General features: G+C 44.0%; 1 protein-coding gene across 4 annotated transcripts in view; it reads right to left on the minus strand.

Moving 5' to 3' along the window:
* Positions 1-25087, minus strand: part of POU6F2 (POU class 6 homeobox 2) — a 479107-nt gene that overhangs the window by 5837 nt on the left and 448183 nt on the right. For all 4 annotated transcript variants that reach the window (XM_025449467.3, XM_049096429.1, XM_049096431.1 and 1 more), the window contains 3 exons: positions 24838-25044; positions 11721-11889; positions 2429-2597 (listed from right to left, as the gene is read on the minus strand). In XM_025449467.3, coding sequence (XP_025305252.2) covers positions 2429-2597; positions 11721-11889; positions 24838-25044 — 545 coding nt within the window. The remainder of the gene's footprint in view (positions 1-2428; positions 2598-11720; positions 11890-24837; positions 25045-25087) is intronic.

Below are 25087 nucleotides of genomic sequence, written 5' to 3' on the forward strand. Positions count from 1 at the left end.
GGTATGACAACTTTGGACACACAGATCCTCTCTCTCGGATCCTCTTTGGATTCACTCTTTTTAAGGGGTCAGTGTATTGAAAGACAACCATCTGACTGCAGAGTGCATCTTACTACAATGGGCTGTTCTCCTAGAGCGAAATGAACCTGCTTTAGCCAGTCTGAGTATGCTTTATAAGGATGCTTGCAGAAGGGCACAAAAGGATAGGCTTCCTCTATGGGCCATAATATTATCTTTGACACTGCATTTTAGGTATTGTGATAAGCAGTGCAAATAGTACCAAGTTTTAACGTGATTTCCAGTGAATTGCGTTCTCTGTCTATAGATCAAGGGGTTATTTGTTTATTTTTTTTTTTAACCCAACTTCCACTCCTGGTCAGAGGGGGAAGAAGTACATTTTGCTTTCAATAAAAAAATGAACTACTAATCATCTAATGTCACTTAATGAGCTTGCCACAAAAGCTCTAATGGTCATGGAATTTGCCACATACTACATTTGAACATAAAAGCTTCAAAGCTTAAACTGTGGATAAACATGACAACAGGCTTCACAGTGCCATGGTGTGAGGGGCAAAGCTGCAATAGGGATGTTCAGGGTGTTGGTGATGTTTCCTTCTCTTTGTCTCTCTCAAGGAGGGACTCATCAAAGGGTGCCTGGGAGCCACCCCTCCCTCCTAAGTGACACCTGAGTGTGCAGGCTCAAATGCAGATTCCTGTCTACCCCTTAAATAAATGTGAATTGTTCCAATGTCAGATCTCCGTCTCTTTCAAGTCTTTCATTTTTTTTTTCTTTTGGTATTTAGCTCCTATAACTGGCTCAGCCAGACCCTACAGGCTAGAGAAAGACTATAAAGTCGAGGCATATTCAGTTATATGGGGAGTTCCCAGGGTCTCTCTTGCCATTTCAGCCATTGCTTTCTTGGCTTCCCTGGGGAAGACTTCAGAAATCTACATATTTGATTGGGAATGCCCCAGACACTCTACGGGTGTTGGTGAACATCTGAGACGGCACTCAAACCAATAAAAGGAAATCATGTTTTAGGACTAAAAATAAGCCAAAGAGGACTTTAGCAAAAATAACAAATTGACAACGACTTACAAACCTATGGCTGCCTTCATCACGAGGCTGTCAAGATGAAACAAAATTAATGTTTCCCAACAGGGAGCAGGCGTATTCATATCACTGATGCTGCTTGTTAGTGTTGATGTTTCTGTGTTGTTGGGAATAACATATACAAGCCTTGAAACAAATTTCCCAGCAGTAGTATCCTTGTATAGACTGAATAAAGGTTATTTTCTACAGGGAGGTATCTTATAAGAAAAAACAGTAGGGGAGACCATAGAAGTGAGAGGATCCTATGGCGCTTTTTGTATTTAACAACAATCAATGGGTTTTATGGAAAATCATTGAGCAAAATGTGAGCTGCAAGCTACTACCCCATACTGATGTTATTTATAGCCTTAGTCTTAAACTGCAGGCAAAGTACACTTCCGTCCTTTGGGGAATACATTAAAAGTATAAAGAGCAGATAAAAAGACAGCATTTCATGGATCACCAAGAACAAAATCCACTTAAATGAGTTTAGAGTTGGTTTCTTGGCTTTTCCTGATGGAGGAGGACTCATAAGGCATTGCCCAAGAGGAAAAAGCTCTTACAGAAGTGCCTTTGTTACCTCATGCATAAACATGGGATTAGTGCAACACACACACACACACACACATATATACATGCAGGGGTCTGCTGCTGGCGGCTTGACCCAGATCAACTTGAACACAACCAAGGCTGGATTCTATTATTTATTTATTTATTTATTTATTTATTTATTTATTTATTTATTCATTTTGGAGGGGGCGGGGACAGCTTAGGCCAGATTCTTACTACCCCTTTCTGAGCCACTTAAAGCAGCTACTTCTTTGAAAAAAAAAATGTGCTTTGAGAGTTGTGTCTGGCAAGGCCATGTTAAAGCATTCCTTTGCGGTCACGAGATGGTTAATTTTCTTTCTACGGTGAATTTTTCTGGGAAAATCCTGAAAGCCATCCCTGGGCAGAAACGGTGGGAGGGTTAACACCCAGTGGGACTGGCAGCCTGACAACATTTGCTCGGGATACCTGTCTGCAGACAGGGGACGGTGGCTCTCAGCTGCGTAGGACAGCAGGTCCAGAAGGAAGCTTCTGGCCCACCAGTGGGGGATTCCCAATGAGACTGCCTTCTTTGTGAGTTGATAGGAGTTATCAAGCCAGGACCCCGAACTGCTTAAGCACCTTCATTTCTGTCAATGCCACTGATTCCAATGTATAACCGCCCCAGACTTAGTCCCCACACTCTACCCCTCCAGCTCTGCCCGCCCGAAGAAGAAAAGCTGAGCCATGAGGACAGACGAGGCCCAGGCCGGCCAGGACAGGTGACAGCATGTGGGCACGGGTTACCTGCAGATGGCCGACTGGCTGTACGCGGGGCCCTCTGTAGCACTGAGAGCCTGTCCCACCTGAGTCTGGGTCAGGCCAAGGGACAGGCGCCGGATTTTAAAAGCTTTGGCAAATTCTCGGATCTCCTCCAGATTAACCCCATCCACCTCACCCGCTGCCGTTTGAGGATCTGTGGAGATGTTTTTAAAAATAGGATCAATACGTCAACACACATCCAAGTGATATCTGTTTATTACGGTTTATAAGAAAGCGGCTCTCTTTAGCAGCAGAGTGGTGGGGGAAGCAGACACTGTGGAATGTTTTCTCTTGCTCCCAAGTGGGGCACCCAGGATCCCATCCTCAAGTCATTACACTTCTACAAGTCATCCTTCGGGGTGATTCTATTCCAGGTAAGGCCACAGGTAGTTCACATACTGCCACTTTCACAACACAAGAGTGTGCTCCCCTGGGCTGAACAGGTAGCAGCCAGGGCAGGAAGGCACCAGCTAGGGGACGCATCTCCATTTTGCCCATAAATATGTTCAAATACTGGGCAAAAATTGTACACATTTTGCCCATAAATATGGTCAAATATTCGGCAAAAATATATGAATATAAATTTGGTGCAAAAGAGTACAATTGTGCCGCTTGAAATGTCTTAATTGGATTCTTTAGAGCTAAAAATTGCCCTTGAAAAAAAAAAAGTAGAATTTTCTATCTTTCCTTCTCCGGCTCACCGCTGCAGTTGGGCTAACAGATGGTAATGTTGTCTAATTTCTTTCGCTCACATTAGCCCCTCCGAAGAGCCTGCTTATGAAGCTGTGAGAATAATATTGTCCCCCCTCCCCACACTCCCCATAGCAATAGCAGTTTACTGACACGATGCCTTTGTCCCCTAAAAGGGCACATAATAAAAAATGCCTACTGCAGGAAGGCTCCTTTGGTGCCGGATAACGCGGTCAATTTAGGACTTATCAAGGGAAATGACACAACAGCTGGAGAACGCACCCCCCTTCCCGCTACTGATCCCCGGATAAATGATAAATGAAAGCGTAGGCCAAGCTGGGACAGCATGGGTTGGGGCTAGGGGAAGATTTCAAAGTGCTGCTCCATCCTGCCTGGAGCGAAGCCCGTCTGCCTGCGAGCCGACTCTATTGTTCTCCACCTCATTCCCCGGACTTAGGTGAGAAGTTTTTCTCTTCCTCTCTCCGCACAATAATCCATCAATTTCAGTAAATCCAAGTACTTGTCTAGGGACTCTGGTGGACTAGAGTAGTCTTCTGGGCTCAGGGCTACAGAAACCCCTGTTGTCAGGCAGAAAAATAAATATTTGCATTGCAAGGACCAAGAGTTCTCGAAGAGTTTTAGATAAACATGTGAATATGGGGTCTGGGGTGGGTGGAGAGGTCCAAGCTTCCCCTACAGATTCTCTCATAACAGGGGACACGGACTCTGTTGGTAGGATCAGCACTACAGTTGTGCATCTTCACATGAAAAAAACTTCTGTGGACTTTGTGCACATCCTTAGTCCTAATTTTGTCGAGGAAAGGTTGAAAAGTGGTCCAACCCCTGCGAACAGTTCTCTAAGTATTTCTTGAGTGACTCCAGGGGTGTCTTACTGATGGTTAAAGGGAGCAGGAGAAATAGGAGAGGCAGTTCTGGCCTCCATGGAGTTTGCAGTCTATAGGGGGTTGGGGGTCAATATTATGAATGAGAAGCAATCCATGAAAAATACCAGGCTGAGTGTAATGGGGAACTAACGGGGTCACACCCGCAGCAGAATTGACAGAGGAGGAAGACGTGACAGGAGGGAGGATGCATCTGAGTCATGCCCAATGGGCAGCCCATTCACAGAACGGAGAGGCCATATTCTGGGCAGTGGGAGCAGCATGCAGACGGGCACGGATGCCAGCAGGAGCAAAAGCACGGTGGGGGTGTCTGCAAGGGTTTTGGACTGGGAGCTCCTGCTAGAAGTGCAGGATATTTCACTGTAGGGCATTGAGAATTGTGTCCATGGGCAGGGGCAGAGGTTGACCATAAAACTGATGAAGATTAATTAAAATCTTGCTTCCCCCTCCCCCAACTACCCCCTCCATCCCCCAAGAAGCCTGGCAACCCTGGTTCAAGAAAGACTTGTTTGGGTTGTCCTTGAGAGAGGCTACCCTCTGGATCTTAAATCCCACCAGCACAGCAGCCTGGAGCAGCTTCAAGGGTTTGCTAAGGATTCTGGGAAGTCACGTCCACGCACATAGCAGCCTGGAGCCTCTTCTCTCATTTCTTCATTTAAACGTTCCTAGAGCAGAAGTTGCAAATGAGCAGCTTGCACATAAAACTCAGCTTTCCTAGAGCTTACAGTTTTTTTGGACTTGCCAACATTTAAACATTGGGAGATTTCTAAAGAAAAAAAAATCTCTTTTTTTTTTTTTACATTCTTTTGAGATGTTGGAAGATCTGGCTGTACCTGGTGTCCGTTGAAGCCTCTGGGGAACAGTCAGCTAGAACTGGTTCTGGCTGGCCCATTCAGCTGCTCCTCCTTCTCCTCATCTGCAGCCCTCCTAGACCTGCTGCCCGGCTCAGCCTATTTTGCGACTCTGTGTTTAGTGTGTGCTTCCCAACAGGGTGGAGATCGGTTCTGGGGTGGTGGCGAAGTCTTAGATCGGACAATGGTTGTGCCCACCCCCCAAGCCCCAGAGGGCTGCGGGGCTACAGAGACAGATGTGCAGTAGATCTGTGATATTAATGTTTCATGGATGGAGTAGGGCAACTGGGATTTAAAAGCAAAGCATAAAGGGGCTACGTGTGGGGGAGGAGGTGATGATAAAATACTAGTTGAGACCCTCTGGTTTGGAGCAGAGCCCCAGCCACTTGGTACAGACGGGCACAGGGAGAGAGGGCTCTGGGCAGCCTTACCAGTGTGGGAATGGAGGTTCAAACCTGAGGGTGAGAAATTGTAAACTGGAGACTTTCCTTGTAGCCATATGGCATTTAGGGTGGTGCTTAGGAGTCACCCGATGGGGCCCAGGACATGCATTTTGAACAAATACTGCAGGTGATTCTAATGCAGGGGATCCCTTGACCCCCAGGGCAGGGTTGGGGGTAGCTTCTGGCCTGCCCTAGTCGGGGCATGGCTCCCTCTGCACATCACTGTCTTCTCTCGACTCTTTACCATCATTCTTCTCCAGGTTCCACTGCACAGAAAAGTTGCCGTGCCACCTGTGTAAGAGCGATGAGCCAAAAAGGTCCTATGGTGGCGGGGCGCCCTTCCCCGACCCCAGCCCCGTCCGGGTGTCAGCGGGCTGGGGTTGCCAGGCTAGTCCGGGGCTAAGGGGGACAGCTGTTCTCTGAGCAAAGCTTAGAGCCTCCGTGGGAGGGGACTGTGCTGCCCTGCGTTCACTCCATCTCTAGATGCGTGGAAATCAGGGAGTTGGGCGGCCCGTGAGGGTTGGGGCCTTAGACTTGGGGGGCAATCCTCAGTAAACCCCGCCTGTCTGCCTTCTTGCCTTTAAGGCCTATTATGTCTCCTGGAGACTAGCAACTCAATCCATGTGTGTGCCGGATTCCTGACAATCCCTGGAGCTCGGCAGAGAGCCTCTTCCGGCCGCACTGACGTGTGAGGCCGGTTGTCAGGACTTTCACTCCGAGGCTCGGGGCCCTGGGTGCCTGCCCCATTGAGTCCAGCATCTTCCGTGGCTCCGGTTATTATTACACCAGGAGGCGGAACTCCTTTCTCCTCCTCCTCGTCCTCATCTTTTCTCTTTCTTCTTTCTTCTTCTTCTTCTTCTTCTTCTTTCTTCTTCTTCTTCTTCTTCTTCTTCTTCTTCTTCTTCTTCTTCTTCTTTTCTTTTCCTTCTTCTTCTTCTTCTTTTCCTTCTTCTTTCTTCTTCTTCTTCTTCTTCTTCTTCTTCTTCTTCTTCTTCTTCTTCTTCTCCTTCTCCTTCTTCTCCTTCTTCTCCTCCTCCTCCTCCTTCTTGTCTTTTTCCTCGTTCTACTTACAGAGCTGATGAGACAGGAATGGTTGTGAAATTTAAGCAGTGTGATGGTCTGTTTGATAAAGGCCTGGGGAGGGAAAATCGGTATCTCCTGGTTGGTGCAATGTGTTCATTGCTGGAGGTGAGCTGCCTGGTTTTCTTTCCATTTTTGTTCTTACCCATAAAAGCAGATGGTAAAATGTCTTGCAGCTTTCTCCATGAGTCCCAAGACTACAGAGGCCTCCCCATGCAAAAAAAGGGGCCTACCTGTGGACAAAAATCCATTTCACCTTGATTACAACCTGCGGGACTTGTCTTCACACTTGGGGGGAATTCATCAGGTGATGCCTGTAAGGTGTTTTTGAATTAATGAGAAAAACTGATGCTTTTTTTTTTTTTTTTTTTTTTGGATCCTAAAGTTTCTGACTTAAAACTCTTCAGGATTTCCTCCCCCGTCCCCCCACTTTTGGAACAATTCCCCTTCCTTAAGGGACATATGCTTTTCTATTTGAGGAGAGAAAACAAGAAGGGAATGTGGTAAATGGGACCTTCTTCCCTGGAACGTGACTTCAGCTCTCAGTTTGGTTCGGAGGTTGACATTCCACCCAGGGGTAGCTCAGTCTGGCTTTCGCTCACCCAGGTTGGGTCACTTTCAAGGATGAATCTGAGGCCACCTTGATGGGGACCCCAGAGGGATCTCTCAGATCCCCCTACTGGGTGGACTCACTACTAGAGCAACCCAGTCTGGGATTTCTCTGCATTGAGGAGGAAGTGACACCTTTTACAGAAGTTTGCTCCAGATTAAGTCAGCCCAATATATTAAGGACAGGGTCAGAAAGTGACAGCAATGATTATCAGCCCCCGCCCTGAATCTGACCCTTGCTGGAAGAGCCAGAAGATCAACCTATATAGAGATTAACTGGCTGAGAGATTTAGACTCCACTGGCATTGAAAATTGGCAGGGATTCGTAAGTATACTGATGACGCTTCCCAAGTCAAATCTGGAATGCAAGGGCTGAAAAGTCAAAGATTTTTATGGAAACTAAATGCAAATTGGAGGAAAACAAACCTGTTCTGCAGAATCTGGTTGTATGTTTGCTGGATCTGCCCCATCCTGAAGGCTAAGGCTGGACGGGCACAGATGTTTTGTTTTGTTTAATTTTAAAAATTCAGCCCCTTCTACCCGTTAACGTGGACGTCATATAAGGGGTTGCTAACTGGGTCGAACGGTCAGTATCCATCAACATCATCCTCCTACAACCTCTGCTTATGGGATTTTTATATGAAAAATATGCAACTTTAAAGAAACTGCCAAGGGTGAATTAACTGTCTTATGTAAACACTCATCTGCTTTTTTTTTTTCAATGCTATTCTCACAGCCAATAGCGGGCATGTTTACCAAATATTCCCAAGAAATAAGAAACCATTAAGGAGCGTGCAATGTAATTTGGGAGAACAGTTGATTTGCAATAGGGTTACTTCACTGTGGAGAATGTGAATTGTGATCATGGGAATCGGGGGTGCCATTAGCTATGACCGTGCATCTTTACAGTCACTCGATGGTTTGTTTTTTTTTGTGGTAATACCCAGAGGTCCTTTGCTGTCCAAAAGATCAAGTTTACAGGCCAGGGGTTTAAAAAGTGTGTACTGAAAAACAGAACGAAACCAAACTTGGCAAAGAATTTTTAAAAACCCCAAATCTACCTGTTTTTACATAGCACTGTGTAAGTCTTGGGCCAATTTGGGACATTCGTCTAGTCATCTGTTTGACCCTATTAGGCTTTCCGAAAGCCCTGCTTGTTGAAACTATATTTACCTCTGAGGACTGCAGAGACTAAGCAAAGTATAACACAGGGCCAGCTGTGTAGCTACTGTGAACAGGTACCGTACAGATGTCTTACCACCTGCGATTATTTGGTAATGCTGAGCTCGGATGTGGTGTTCTTTGCATTTGAAGATCCTGTTATCATTGCTAACGCATTAACTCTGCATTCTTTTGCCTGGAGAGGGGAAGATTTTGGTTCCATTTTCTCTGGAACGATGGCAAGACGTGCAGGGGTTACAATGACAGTCTTTGACCGTGAAGTGGGAGGGTTCATCAACCAAGGTCTCGACCACAGGTTCAACTCCAGTGTGACCTGCTTCTTACTATGGCCTTGGTCTCTTGGAGGGATTTGTTGATTAACCATTCTACTCAATTCAAGAATTATTTACTCTTGCAAGTCCCTCTGTTCTGTCTCAACCTCCAAAACTGAGTTAACTGTGGACTGTATTGCCAGAGTCCCTATTCCTGTGTTGAGCATAGCATTCATTTCCTTTTATTGTAACTGTGTTTCTTGTTACCAGTTCATGACCTCCCCCAGGGCAGGAAGCACATCTGCCTTATTTTTGCTTTCCTCTTTTCTGTTCCTGTGCTCAGCATATACATGGTGCTCAATAAGTGTTTTTATTTTTAAGTTGACAGCCTCTGACTAAGCCACCCTTTTATTCCCCTGTGAATTGAACCTGTGTAGCAACTGTATCTAAAGTATGGGGTTGGGTCTCCCCAAAATATCCTACCTGCAGATTTGGTGAAGCTTTATCTCAGACAAAAATAATTTTAAATGGATAGTTTATGCTTGAATATAAACTTCAAAATATGCACAATGTCTAGTTTTTCTCTTTATATTAGCTCAGAGAAAAGCCTGTGCTTTAATCGTAAGGTGTGGGTCCAGGCATTTAAAGTATTATTTGAGGAATATTTAGGTGATTTGATATATTTTGTCATTCAGATTTCACTGGATAAAATTTATGTGTAAGCATCTTATTTTTTAAGGCAGCTGTGCTGTGTGGTGTGTATACGACCCATTGAATCAGACTCTTTAGGTTATCGTCCTGGCCTTGCCACCCATTAGATTTGTCACACAGAGTGTCATGATCTCTCAACCAAGATGGAATGTGGTACTTCTGACAGAAGATGGCCAAAATGGTTGTACCTTCAGGATCTATCTGACGTCAGGTTCAAGATCTGAAAATGAGGGTTTCTAGGACTTCATTGTGAGTATTAAGACAAGCACAATATTGAAAGTGCTTTGAAAACCCTACTTTACACATAAAGTCTCAAACAAAGATTTGTTGGGGGAATCTGCATCAGAGAAATGCTCCGTGTATCATTCATTGCGTAGTTGGGTTTTGAGACAGAAAGAAATTAATTAAGCAACATGCTCAAAATCTGTAGCAATTTTAAGCCTAGTAATGAGTTTGTGTAAAGTCTGTCCCCCGGGTTACAGCCAGAGCCTCTATGTATCTGCCTGAGAAGGCTCCTGATACAGGCTCTGCATGTGGGTTTGGTGTTTCCTGCCTCAAGTGCAAACAGTAAAGGAGTCTCTGTCCACATTCTTCATATTTCATATCAGGATATGTAATATAGGTCACTCATTATACACCTAGAATTTAGATGCCCCATTGGCACTTGTGCAATTGAAGTTCCATCTGTCCCATTATGTAGCTCTGTTACTGATGTCTAAAAAAGGCTAATCCTTTCCTGCCCAGTTTGAGACAAGTGACTAGAGAGAACCGGGTGTCATCCATCCGTCTGTCCGTGTGTTCATCCACTCATCCATCTCTAGTCATCCAGCACGTACCGAATGCTTACGTTGTGTAATATTTGTGGGGTGGTTTGTGCTTGACTTCATATTTAACTTATGTCTTCTTTATAAGATGTTTGATCTCAGTTCCTTTTCTCTCAGGACCAAAGCTTAACAGCCTATCCTAAATTTGTGACCTTGCTGCTCTTTACAACTAGAGTATTTCGTGGAAACTTATGCAGAATATCGAATTGGAATGACATTGAAATCTTTTGTAATACCCCTATGAGGAGTGCCTCTATTGTGGAAAATCTGACTAAAAAGAACTTAGCTGTGATTTTGCTTAAGTAAGACTAGAGTTTCTGGCCCAAACGAGAGGGGTTGTATATCTAAACAACCTATAATAACTGATTGATGGTAAACTCCATATGTAACCTGAAGTTTGGTGTTGACCCATTTGTGGGATCAAGAGCCTTCAGGCTAGTCCACTGAGATACTTGGGCATTTTAATATCTTCCCATAATTCCTCATTCTCTTCTCCATTCTGTATCATCCTTGCCTGTATAATCCCTATAATTTAATATAGATGTATGTATGCACACACACATATAATTTTTTTGGGGGGGGTTGCTTGTATGGGGAGGGCATGGCAACCCTCCCTTTTGCTTTGCATGACAGATGATATGTGAGGATCCCTACTGTTCCCATTATAACAAGTTATTCATGACACTTGATCAAACAGAGATACTCAGATGTGTTCTCAGTTTATGGCACAGTTGCCCATGCAGTGCTTTGGCCCTTTAAACCTATAATTACTGGATTTTCATTTCCTGGAGAATTATAATCTAAGTGCACATTCTATGATTTTTTTTATGGGTAAAAACTGCACTGAAGGTGAACAACCTACGTGAAATTAGACCATTGTCCCACACATCTAACATGTTTCGCTTTGCATGTGTCACATATGCTGTCTACCTGGGGCCAAAAATTATATAAAAAATTAAAATTTTATATATATATATATATATATATATATATATATATATATATATATACATGGCCCCGCTCAGGGAAGCAGACTCCCAGGCTTATTTTATTTTATGAATGGTGGTTCAGAGATTTCCCATCCCATGGCAGCCCATGCCGCTTCCCCCACGGGCCCCTGGAGGCAGCTCCCTGTGCACACACACCCACCCGCCCACGGGCACGCTCTCTTTTATTTCCTCTGACACCTACAAATAGAATGGCAGGGGACTTCAAACACACAGAAAAGCTGCTTGACCTGCTGGCTGAGTGCCTGTTGTTGGTTATTTCAGTTCTGAGCTCTGTGGCTCATGCCCTGCAAACTGATCAGTTCTCCCTTCTGAAGAGGATGGGCCGACTCAACAGGGCAGAGAGCACTTGAGATAGACCCTGGCCCCAAGCACACTCATCCACCGGGTGTGCTTTGGGGGGCTGCTTCCCTAAGGAACCATGTGGCCCTGGGCAGTGACCTTATTCCAGCATTGGCCTTAGAAGAGCCAGGAAATTCCTCTTTGATGTTGAAAGAAGAGAGAAAGGAGGACAGGGGCATAGTGGGAGAGAGAAAGGGAGGAGGAGGGGGAGGAGGAGGAGGGAAAGGGAGGAGCAGGAGGACCTAGAGGAGGGGAAGGAGGAGGAGGGGGAGCTCCTGGAGGAGGAGATGGAGGAGGAGGGGGAGGAGGCAGGGAGGAGGGAAAGCATTGCAGATAGGCAACAAGAAGGCCACCATGATTTAACACAGCCAGAAAGGATACTTACTGCTGACTAACTGGCCCACGCTCAAAGCTGAAGAAGAGGAGGATGAGGAGGAGGAAGAAGAAGCCTGCCGGACGGGGCTTTGAGACATGGATGCTTGGCTATGAGCCAGGTGCAGAAGGTTGCTTTGGGAGGCTGCTTGACCCACTGATGTCTGGGAGGGTTGGTGGATCTACATGGGAGGGGGTGTAAAAAAAATACACACATGAGTAAGAAATCAGGGGGAAAGTGCCAGAGAATAGACATTTCATCTGGGGTGGAAGCATTATATTTCCAAGAACACATACTTCTCAGGAACAGTGCAAACTCTATGCAACTGGCAGTATTTTTTTTTTTGTATATAATATTTTGCTGCTTGCCTGACAGGCATTTTATTAGTAATCTAAATATATTATTAATTCCCTACTTGGCTTGCTGGAACACCCAATTTTCTACCTTTCTCGACCATAGCGTGTGGCTGGACTCTTCTCTGCCTGTTCACACAATTACAGCACACTTGACAGGCTTCTCAAGTATGTACAGAGAAAATACAGTGCTTGCGATCACCTCGGAGTGTGCAGCTCAAGCTTAAAGGTGTGACTGCGCCCACCCATTTTGCCTTCTGTAGCTGGTATTTTTAGGAAAGGTCCCATTTGGGCTGAGCGTGAATGGAGTTTGAGAACTTTCTGCTCCCCTGGATCAAAGAGTCTGGCTGGATTACTGTAAAGTTGGGGAAAAAAAAACGTTCTCTGATGTCCTATGGGCCACGGGGAGAGAAGTTGGGGCAGCCAGGACAAAAATATCCAGTAACATTTGTAGTTTTGGGTCGTCATTTTCTTACTGTGTGCCACCCTGTGTTAAGTAAGGGCTTTCATGCATGCCCTTGCTCATTTAATTCTCCTAGGAGCCTGTGAAGTGGGTGTTATTTTGACCTCTCTTTTGCAGACAAAGAAGCGGAAGCTCAGCGAGGTTAAAGGGTTTTTGTAGGTTCATCCGGTAGGTGTGGGGGAGCTGGTGTCTGGATATGGGAAGTCTGACCCTGAGGCTCGAGCTCTTAATCACAATGCCACAAGCAAGCATTAACCTAATTTTCAAAATTTAGGGAGCCTCGAGAAAGGCTGTCTTTATGTCCATTTATTCATGACTCCTTTACAGGTTCTCAAAGGCCGGCTGTCCTGGGTAGTGAGAGAAGCCCAGCTCAGGAGAGGAGGGTTGGAGGAAAGGCAAGTGATTGCAAGTACGGGGTCCCCTTGGAGACTCAGGGGGGATCCCACCATCTGTGTTTTGCCCTTCCCAAGAAGCTGACACGAAGGGGGCTGCTCAAGATCCTGGGCAGGTGCACGATCGGCCTCAGCTGTCACTGGCTTTGTGATTGGAGATAGCACTACTTGGTTTGCAAATTGCCTTCATGGCCATCTTCACACTCCCAGAGTGTGAATCACAGAGGTGTAGCAGAGTTTTTATAGAAGGAAGTCAGCCTGGGAGTAGAATCAGGTCAGGTCCTGAACTTTGGTGGGATAGATCAGGGCCTGACCTGATCTTTGATCACCTTCTCAGTATCTGACAGCCAGCCTGGGATGTGTCAACCTCACATTTGTCATTGCTTTCCCTGTGTGTGTGTGTGTTCATTTTTTCATTAAACTTTATTGAGAGATAATTTATACATAATAAAATACACCCATTTCAAGCGGTCAGTTTGGTTAGTTTTACCAAATAGATACACCTGTGAAACTACCATCATAATCAAGTCATAGAACCTTCCTTCCCATCATCCTGTAGAGTCCCCTAAGCCCCCTGGCAATCGATTTCCTCCCAATGCCCGGCCCCAGACAACCACTGCTCTGCTTTCCTTCACAATGGACTCGTTTGGCATAATCCTTAAAATGGAATGGTACATTTTTCTTTTATCTGGCTTTTTTTGCCTTCATACTCTTTTTAAGATTCATTCTGTTGCATGTGTCAGCAATATCATGACTTTCACTGCTGAGTAGGACATATAGTATATATTTGTAGTGTATACATCTATATTTACATAGATATCTATGCCATAGGTTGTTTATCCATTCATCCATTGATGGACATTTGGGTTATTTCCAGTTTGGGTCTATCATGAGCAGCATGGTCATAAACACTTATGTACGAGTGTTTGTGTATACCTGTGTTTTCATTTCTCTTCTGTAAATAACTAGGAGTGGAATCGTGGGATTCCTGCATTGTACTATACATGCATGTTGCACTTTGTAAAAGAAGCTACCAAACTGATTGCCGATGTGGTTGGAGCATTTCGTATTCTCACAAGAAATATCTGAAAAATCCAGCGGCTCTACATTCTTGCCAATGCTTGGGATTTACCAGTCTTTTAAATTCTGGAACGTGTTTTTTAACCTTCAATTAACTGTGACTAAGGTGCTACCTTGGAGAGGTACATAAGGAGCTATTTCCCCTTCTGGCCCCTTGTGGCAATGCTTTTGCTCCCCAGATTCCCATGACATCCCTATGCAGCAGATACACCCTGCATGATTATGACAAATAAATGACTGGTCCAAGGTCATGCAGTCTGAAGCACATTAGAACCTAGACTCTCACTTATAGCTCAGAGCTCTTTCTGGAATGCCATGTTGTCCCCCTTCAGAATCACTTGCCATTCCTTCTCAAATGAACATCCTTATTGTTACTGAACTGTGCTAAGTGGAGGCGATATTGTGAATAAAAGATAGTGATAATTGACGTGGAACCCCAATTAATATGCATCAAGCATCTGCCCAAAGTAATTAGGCAATCTGCTGAGCACATAACCAACAATGGAATCCAGTAAATTTTATTCTGTAGGGACACATATTAAAGATTAAATCTATTTTTAATTTGCTTAATAAAATGTGATAGATATTTGCATGTCAGTCTACCCCTTCTAACTTATTGAGTTGTCCTTCTAAATATTGTTACTTGACAAAAGCTTTTCACAGTTTTGAGTCACTGAATCATGAGATAGCCTTCCGTTTTACCATGCCATCAATATTTTATTGGCCCTGGGTGTGGTAAGGTACCATCAAGAAACTGGGTAAGACAATAATCAATTAAAATTTTTCTTCTTCAGATACAACTTAGTAGAGAAAAAAATTAATGGGCTGCAATCACAAAATAGTCAAAAGGCAAACAGGGCTTATGCATTAAGCAATGCAGGAGAAGAAATTCAATAGGAAAACAAAATTGTTCTTGTAAGAGCTTGTTCTGTGTCCACACAGTCAAAGAATGAGATGACTCTAAGATATGTAAGAATCTAAGAAGGATTTATTTCTTCCAGGAAACTGGGGTTCTGCTTTCCCTCCAGAGTTTAGCCAAACAGTATGGAAGAAACAAGAAAAATTCCAAAAAGTTCTTACTTGTCAAGAATCACAATTATATTAGCAGTAGCATCGTTAATGGAGCCCATATATCTCAGTCCAGTGTAGGGAATGTATAAACATGTATCTGTTAATTCCAGAATCACTTATAAGTCCAGATAGAATATAGCCTTTTGTACTTATCAAAAAGAACCCAGAGATTGACCCTCTTTGATAAATTCCTCCCTCAGAAAAAGAGGATGTTAGAGTAACATTTCTGTTACTTCCTATCCCTAAAGCTGCAATTCTTTCAGATAAATGACAAAAAAGCCTCATCTGTGATATTCTTTGCTTAATGGTTTTGATGCATTAATCTTTAGAAATATTATGCTGAAAAAATATATATCAAATAAAGAAAGGGAAAGCAGAGGCTTAAGCCACTTCATGAAACCCCTGGGATTTCAGTATAAAAATTTCAAAGACTTTAAATAACCAGTATTAGAAAAACGTTATTTAATTAGGTTTAACCATGTTGTTTTTTTAGACCCTGACTTAAATATGAAAATCATGTATGACTTGTACTGCATAATTACTGGCAAAAGAACAAGGTGTCTGTATAATGCCTCAAATGTAACTGGCCATAAAAAGTGGAAGTGTTTACAAAAGAAAGTGCGGGGAATTAGGGAGCGAGTAGGATCCTGGAGGAAAGGCTTCTTTCCTTTTCCTTCCTGGAGAGAAAGGGAAACTTAGAAGCTTCTATGAGGCAGATGTTTTATGACATTGCCTTGATCTTAAGAGGCCAACTACACGGATACCATTTATGGGATGCTTCCCATGTGTTCTTACGTATACTTTTAAATCTTGAGATTAGCTCTCTTGGTTAGGTATTGGTGTTGTCACTACAGAAGAGGAAACAGACCTAAAAAGACCAGCTGGCTTACCTGGGTCACACAGCTGGTATAAATAACTGAGCTTTGAATCCAGGGAAGTCTGACTCAGGAGCCAGGGCTCCTTCCAGCAGGCACATGGCTGCCCCACTCCTGTCTACCACTGGAGACAGTTATGAGTCAGGGAGACATCAGGAAGCTCTAGCTGAGTGGTGTGGAAACAAATGAGATGTGTTCACATTGGTCATGGTGAACACATGCTAGAGTAAATGGGCAGGAGGGTAAATCATGGTCTATAATTTTGACCATATCTCATCTGTTTTGCTAAATACCACAATTTAAGTATTTTTCTATTTTGGGATTATTTTCTACAGGTCCTGAAGTATTTAAAATATCATATATATATTTTTAATTTAATTTTATTTTTTATTTTTTATTTTTTTAGGAAAAACATGGTGGTCAGAGGTGGCCAGAGCATTATGATTTTGGTGTAGTCTGGGCCACATCCTCGATGGAGTTGCCTATAGATTGTCTTTTGCTTAATATAATGAGTCCCAGTTATTTGCAGTCCTCCAAATGTACTTTTCTCAGTATCCCATTTATTTGATCATATTTTCTATTCACAATACCCTCACTGCACTGCCTAAAGGAGCTGGAATTTATTCTCACCTAAGTTCTGGTAATCACTTTCTTGCCTTTTATTGAGCTGTAAGTCAGATGTAAATAGGCTGCATTATGGGCTGAAATGTGTCCCACCCCAAATTCATAGGATGAAGTCCTAACCTCTAGTATCTCAGAATGTGACTAAAATTGGAGAATGGGTCTTCAAAGAGGTAATTGAGTTAAAATGAGGTCCTTAGGTCAGGGCTTCATCCAATATGACTGGTGTTTTTAAAAGAAGAGATTAGGGCACAGACTGGTATAGCAGGAAGATCACATGAGGACACAGGAAGAAGGTGGCCCCCCTGCAAGCCCAGGAGAGGGGCCTCGGGAGAAGGCATCCCTGCCCGACACAGTGATGTTAGACCTCTAGCTTCCAGAACAGTGAGACAATAAATGTCACCCTGTCTGTGGCACTTTGTTATGGCAGCCCAAGCAGACTCATACAAGCTGAGAGCACAGATCCAACAAAAAAGGGGAGGGGACAGGCCGGTTGATGTTAGCCTGGGGCTTTGGACTATCCAGGGAAGGAGGGAAGAATGTCTATTTTGTACAGAAATTACAAACAGGGAAGGACAGAGTATGAAAAGCTTTTCCCTTCCTGTTGCCTTCCAGAGGCTGGCTTCATTGATTTGTTCGTGTTGGTTGGAATTTCTGGGTGTTTAACATATTCAACAAAAGTAAATTTGAGTACAAGCACCCTTTATAGATGTTCTTAATTTTCTATGCCCCTGCTCCCCTTATAGCTTCCATGTGTAACACAATATATCCTTAATAATGTTTTAGTTTCTGGAATACAGCATCTTCTAATTAAATCCACAAGTGCTATAAAAATAAGTGGAGGTGACAAGTGTCTTGGAAAGTGGAATAAAATGCAGAATGTGCTAGACAAGTTGGAAAAATGAATGCATATAAACAGTAAAATTCAAATGGAATTAAATATAGAGAGATGAATTTGGGGAAGGGAAAACTCTCCAAATATGCCAAGGCAAAATGGAAGAGGTCTGGCCTTTTACAAATGTGTCAGGGAGCCATAATGAATGACACGTTAAATCCCCATGTGACGCAATGAGAACGTGAACACAATCCCAAGAGTTCTAGCAGAAGCAAGAGCTTGCAGGAGGACATCCCTCCCTGCACTGGCTGGCATTTTTCTGAGTGTCCACTGTGTACCTTATAATAGCTTGAAGAGAAATTAAGTCAGTGGGTCTCAAGATTTAGCATTTGTCAGAATCACCTGGAAGGGCCGTTTAAACACAGATCATACCCCCCTACCCTTGCCCGGAGTGCCTGATGCAGTAGATCTGGGATGGAGCTCAAGAGTTTGCATTTCTAACAAGTTACCAAGTGATGCTGATGGTTGAAGGACCACATGAGGTTTTTGAAAGAGCTTCTCTTCAAAAAAGGGTATAGGAAGGGGATTTATTATGTCCAAACAAGAGAAGCCACCGCTCAGATTTAATAAGAACCTTCAAGAAGGAGGAAGGATATAATGATCACCTGAATGTTACTGAGCTGCTTATTCTGCTGTGGGTAGGACAGGAGCATGGGTCTTAGATTTGCTAAGAGTTAGGGCTTACATCACGACATGCTGGCCTGAGCGACTTTGAGCACCTGAAACAGGACATTCAGTGGAGATTTGAATTATGTCTTGGAAAGTTTGAAAAAAGTAAGGAGGGAGCTCTCCTTCTGGCAGGGTCCAGGAGACTCCCTGGACTTCCCTTCTGGTTCTCTCCATGAGCCCGGGACAGCTCTATAAGCACGATGATGGCCCAGAGCAGGGCAGGAAACGAGGGATTAAATGAAGTTGAGATGCTTAGGTGGGAGAGGCTGATGAGAGGAACATGTTGACATTCAGAAAAGAGATGAATGATGAAGGCAGCGCCATGTGGGAGCCCCTCTCAAGCTCACCTGCAGGCGCTACCTTGGAACATACTGGAAACTGACAGAAGACGCAGAATTGGAAAGGCACAGAAAGGCCGGAGCTGAGCTGCTTTGGAAGTGTGGCTCTGGGATGCTGGTGCCCATGACGGGGCAGCCATTAAACCAAACACACTGACTGAGCGCCCCCCCCCCGTGGGCAGGGTCCTGAATGAGGCCAAGTCAGTCAGGTCCCTGCTTTTCGGGTGCGGATCCCTAATGACAGCACAGTGGATGAAAATGAACGGGCGGGGGAAAAATGGGGAAAACAAGGCTGGGGGAGCAGTGTAGGGAAGCTTCCAGAAGGAGAGATGAGGGACCGAGAGACGGTGGCCCAAGTTTGCCAGATAGAGAAGGCTGGAAAGGTATTGGAGGCCAGGGCACAGCATGTGCAGGGAGCACATCCCCTGTGGGCCGGGCTTGACTGGCAAGGGGAGACCAGGAGGGTGGATGCCAGCTGCGTGGCTGGAGTCACTGATACACACTTCATGCATCTAGAAAAACTCCTGTGCCATCTTGGCTCCCTTGTGGGTGGAAACAGCTCACCGATGTCTCATTGTGGGTGGCTCCAAGGAAGAGATTGGGAGCCACCGATACAGGGGGGCAGACTGGGAAGTATAGTTGATTTTCAAAAACAGGAAAAGGAGTACATTTTGTACTTGCTTGCAAAACAAAATGAATGGATTTGGATAATCAGATGGCCTGTTGGGGGAGCCAATGTAAATGTCCTACCCTCTTTTGGTTTCCTATTAACACCAAGATTACTTTTTGAAGAGAAATTGAAAGCCTTCATAGATGGCGGTCTCCAAGTATTATAGCTATGGCCTTTAAATGGTGAAAAATTTGGGGCACCTGGGTGGCTCAGACGGTTAAGCATCTACTTTTGGCTCAGGTCATGATCTCAGCATCCTGGGATGAGCCCCCCAGAGGACTCCCTGCTCAGGGGTACTCTGCTTCTCCCTCTGCCTCCGAAGCTCCCCCTGCTTGTGTTCTCTCTCTCTCTCAAATAAATAAATAAAATCTTGAAAAAACTTTTTGAAAAAATTCAATGCTTTGATTTTACAAGTTGCAACATCCTTCCTTTCAAATGTCTCTACGCCGTTAACGACGCTAAAACTCCCATTAACTTTTGTTGGAGTTTAGTCAAAGGGAGAATAAAATATACACAAAAATGATGTCTTTGCTGCTTATGGAGAAATCATTAATTCATGGTCACAGGGTCGCAAGAGCAAACCAGGGGATGTGAGGCCTTCTCACTTCGATGGGGAGTCCACCATATTCCACAGTAAAGAGTCTCATGGAAGGAAGAAAACGTTACTTTCAAGCTCCATCATTTATTTTGTCTTAAGTACCTTTTTTTTTCATGCACAGAAAGATACTTATATCTTTCTCTGTCTCTTTTTTTATCTAGTCTTTTTCTAACTTTTATTCTCTTGCATTGCTCACCAAGAATCTCTGATGTGATGCTGTGAAGGCTATATCTAGGTCTATCAAATTTTGGTATGTATTTAAAAACCATATTGCTTGTATTCTAGATGATAACTTTGCAGGTTCTCAATCTTTTATCATTGGAATAAATCATCATCAAGAGTAGTTGAAGGTCCACTCTAAGATTTTATTCAGGTTCCTTTAATTCCTGGTAAGCAGATATAAAACTGAAATTAAAGATGTAATTGTTTTTATTAAATTAAAGCAAATCACCCCAGGTTGTCTGGTCTGAGGGCTCTGTACTTCACTCCATGAAAGTGAACTCTTTTCTGAGTGTGAGTTAGGGAACTTTCTGCTCCTATAATTTATGACGTATTTTACTGTTGGAACTATGCTCTTGTGAGATCAGGCATTTGTCATAAATCATATGAAAAAATAAATTGAGAAACTTCTCTACAGTATGATAGAAATCCTTTATTTTTTAGTGGTTGTCTGTATTATATTTCTTCAATGGAAAGGGTAATATTTAAAGAAAAAATTGAAGACCACTATCGTTATATTTCCAGCTCTGAGCTTTGTACTTTTGGACTCTTGGGCATTTTATGATCTGCTATCCTCAGGATCCCAGCTTTTATATCCAGGACTCAGACTTGAGCATCTCCTGTCAATTCACCCAACTTGTTAACTTTACTATATGCTCCTGGGTGTTTCAAGGTGTTTCAGAGTGGATGCCAAGAAATAGTTGTCCATTTATTGCTACCATTTCCTGATGTCTCTGACCAGGTTCTCCATTCATTCCCCTTGATCTTTCTGGGAATAGAATAGACCACTGGCACATGCCTGGAACAAGAGGGCCAGGCCCAGGGGTGCCTGCTGTGATGTCGATTTTCAGGAAGGTTCGCATGCAACTCTTCTCTGGATGTGCTTGTGTATTCTCTCAGCAGGCACACACGGGAGAGGTGTCTGTGCATATGTCGCCCAGGACCATCCTGCTCCCTGGGATGTTGGTCATAACTGCCACAAAGTGGATTCTCAAGGCACACCCCCAAGGGCCTGGCTGTTTCTTCCCAATTGCTAGGTCTCCAATTCTATAGTGAAGAAGCCAGTCATGGTGGTTGGACCAGCACAGGACCAAATGTTCCCACAGTGAAAATGAAGTTTGTTCCAAGGACCAACAAGTGCGGTGTGAGAATGTTTCTGAGGTGCATCTGGGCTCAGGAGAGGGACTGTGGAAATGGATCAATGATGCCTACTTCGGGCAAGTTGTTGAGGAATGGCCCCGTATCTGTCTCTTATTTGCCATTTCTTGATTAGGCCCTTCTCCTGGATTAAAACCATACTACCTCAAAACTAGAGTTGTAATTTTATGTAACTGAAATTGTCTATCACCTAAATGCACCTCCTCTGAAATCCAGGATGAGAATGAGAGCTACTTTGTATTAAATGTTGATGATTTCTAATTGATTCATCACCTTTGTGGCAATTTACAACTTGGCTTTGCTGACAGAAATAGTGTTCAGCAGACTGTATGAAAAGAGGCTGATCTCATTTTTCCCCCTAGAGATAATTTTAGCATAAGGTTGAACAGATAGAAATAGGTCTTAAAAAGCCAATAAAAGATAGAAGCTCTTGCCTTATTTAGGGAACCATTTAGAAGGTAGAGAGTCCAATGGCATCTTGTACATAGTAAAAGAAATAAGCTAGCGGAGAGATCGGGGTGGGGAGAGGGGAAGGAAGTCCTCAGTGATACATCTGGCAGGGACTGCAACCCTGCCTATGATTAAGCTGAGGAAGAAGAGTAGGGGCTGGGAACCTGGGATCCCCAGGCAGTGATTAGATTTGGGGGGGAGAACCACAGGGCATCAGACCAGAGTCTCCGTCTCTGGGAAGCATGTTCACACCTGACTTGGTTTTTCCTGATGTTCGACCCTCAATGGAGGAGATGGGGAAGGAGAAGGAGAAGATCCTTGCTAGACCCACTCACAGATCCCCTCGCTACACCCTCATGGCACTTACTGTAGACCTTAGGTACATATTTGTGCAAGTCTTTGATGAATGTCCATCTTCCTCACTAGCTGTGAACTCCCTGAAGGAAGGGCTCCTGATATCAGTCCTGTCCTCCAGCGTAGCTTCTAGGTACAGTGCCTGACATATAGCAGGTGCTCAATAAATATATATAGTACACTGATTTTTAAAAATATTTATTGAACAAGCAACTGGATTTTCCAAGCACAGCCCTTGAGTGCCACTAAGAATGGGCTGTATGCATGGCTGGATCAGAAGCCAAATGGCTGAGGTCTCTGGAAAGATACTCCTACTTTGGTGCAGATGGATGATGAAGAATTTAGCAGTGCTTTCTTCCTCCTTTTTTCTTTGTATTCTATTTCCTTGCTGGGTGCTTTACATTGTACAGACTTCCAACAACTCATGAGGCCATCTACTCAGTCACGCACTCACTGTCAGTTTTTGTTTTCCCCTCTTGATACCTTTCCTTTGTTACTGCCCCTTCCAACTGCAAATCTGGGTCTTAGCCTCGTCCAACTCTTGCTTCTTAACTCCTCCAGCTACTGGTTTCAAACATTTCAAACAGAGCAGATCCAGACTTTAAAGCGTTACAACAAAGAAAGAGAGGAATTGATGTTTCTCCATTGCTTCACCTAGTCTCATCTCTGCAGCCTTTGACACTGTATCCACTTCCTACTTTAAAAAACACTTTTGGATGCTAGATCGTTAGCCTCTGGATTTCTCTCCTACTTATTCAGACGCATCTTCCATCTCTCCCTTCCTTTTCTATTCCTTAAAAGCTGATGTTTCCCAAAGTGACTCCTTTGTCTTCCTTCCTTCTCTTGCTCCTCCTGATTTTTCTAGCTGCTGGATTTGTTTGCAGCTACAAGGTACACACTCGTGACTCTCAGATCCCATCCTGAGTGCTACTACAATTCCAGATCCTCCATTCCAGCTATCCAGCACAGGCTTTCATAAATTGCTTTTCGTGTTTTGCTCTAGTCTCCTAAATGGTTTGTTTACAATAGATGTTTCACCACTTCAGCTCAGCCTCCATCTGCTCCCCAAGTTAGAGTTGTTTTCTTGAAAAATCAAGCTGAATGTGTCATTCCTCTCTTTAAATACCTCTTATAGATTCCCAGGGCTGCAGAGTAGATGGTCATCACCATCATCATGACTATGTAAGTGCTTGCTGTGTAGCCAGGCACTAACTACTCCATATATCTTGATTTATTTTATCCTCACAACCACTCTGGGAGATTGCTGATTCTTCCCATTTTACAGACGAGGAATGGGGGTACAAAGATGTGGTTAAGATCACACAGAGACAAAGCCCATCCTTCCCAGCTTGATCACGGAGCCCTTCCACGACTATCCTCAGCCTCCCCCTGTGCTCCAGTCACATGACCCTTTCTGTTTCATGACACTCCATCCTTCATATTTCCCTGCCTTGGTGCCTGGCATCCCCATGGCCTGGCATCTGGGTGATCCCATCATGACTCCATCTTCCCCATCAAGACTCAGCTTCTGAACCATTTTCTCTATGAGAACTCAACACTCTTCAGACAAAGTTGGTCACTCCCACCTCTGTGATGATACTAAACTTTGGTATGTACCTGCCCTGTTATGGGACATTCCCTGCTTTATTGTGCAAAGGAAGTTTTTTTTTCATTTACAGTTAAAGCATGTAAGACTTGCTTAAGCATAAGCAGTCTTGGTTTCTTCTTGACCCTTTTTTAAATGTTCTGATCACAGAGGAAGACATAGACATGGCTAACAAGCACATGAGAAAATGCTCCCCATCACTGGCCATCAGGGAAATACAAATCAAAACCACAATGAGATCCCACCTCATACCAGTGAGAATGGGGAAAATTAACAAGGCAGGAAACCACAAATGTTGGAGAGGATGTGGAGAAAGGGGAACCCTCTTGCACTGTTGGTGGGAATGTGAACTGTGCAGCCACTTTGGAAAACTGTGTGGAGGTTCCTCAAAGAGTTAAAAATAGTTCTGCCCTATGACCCAGCAATTGCACTGCTGGGGATTTACCCCAAAGATACAGATGCAGTGAAACGCCGGGACACCTGCACCCCGATGTTTATAGCAGCAATGTCCACAAGAGCCAAACTGTGGAAGGAGCCTTGGTGTCCATCGACAGATGAATGGATAAAGAAGATGTGGTCTATGTATACAATGGAATATTACTCAGCCATTAGAAATGACAAATACCCACTATTTGCTTCGAGGTGGAGGGCCCTGGAGGGTATTATGCTGAGTGAAGTAAGTCAATCGGAGAAGGAAAAACATTATATGGTCTCATTCATTTGGGGAATATAAAAATTAGTGAAAGGGAATAAAGGGAAAGGAGAGAAAATGAGTGAAAATATCAGCAAGGGTGACAAAACATGAGAGACATCTAACTCTGGGAAATGAACAAGGGGTAGTGGAAGGGGAAGTGGGCGGGGGGTTGGGGTGACTGGGTGATGGGCACTGAGGAGGGCACTTGGTGGGATGAGCACTGGGTGTTATGCTATATGTTGGCAAATTGAACTCCAATAAAAAATAAATAAAAATAAATTAATTAAATGTAATTTAAAAAATAAAATTTTTGTATTAAAAAATAAATGGTCTGAAAATTAAGTATCATAAGTGACAAAGAAAGGATGTGTATCCCTATTGGATTTTAGGCACTATCTGCTTATTACTTAAATATTCCTGTTTTTGGATTAGAGCACTGTTACCCATGTTCTCTAAGAATGAAAAAAGAACTACTTGCCTTTTAAAATGAGTGATGTGTTCAGATCAAGGATTAAATAGTCTGTGATTTAAAGATTACTCTCCATTGATTGAGACCAAACAGGAGATGAGCGGTAAGGAGAGAGGTCCAGGTAGCCATGGCTGCCTGGACGTGGAGCTGTTACCTGCTGGCCGGGCTTGATGGGTGAAAGCGTGATGCCCTGGGTGTTGATCACTGGCAGGATCTGGTTTCCGATGACTGTGGCAATGATCTGGCCCTGGGCGTTGGTCAGGAGCTGGGGGGTGATGGGCTGTACTTGGAGGCCCTGAGTGCCGCTCGCTGCTTGGCTTGATGGCCCCGGATTCGGCATCAGAGGAATAGTCCCAATGATCTGAAAGAGACAGGCCCAAAGGTGAGGTGCTGGGCTCTGCTCT

The sequence above is a fragment of the Canis lupus genome, chromosome 18, assembly GCF_003254725.2.
Source record: "Canis lupus dingo isolate Sandy chromosome 18, ASM325472v2, whole genome shotgun sequence".
In the NCBI taxonomy this organism is placed as follows: domain Eukaryota; kingdom Metazoa; phylum Chordata; class Mammalia; order Carnivora; family Canidae; genus Canis; species Canis lupus.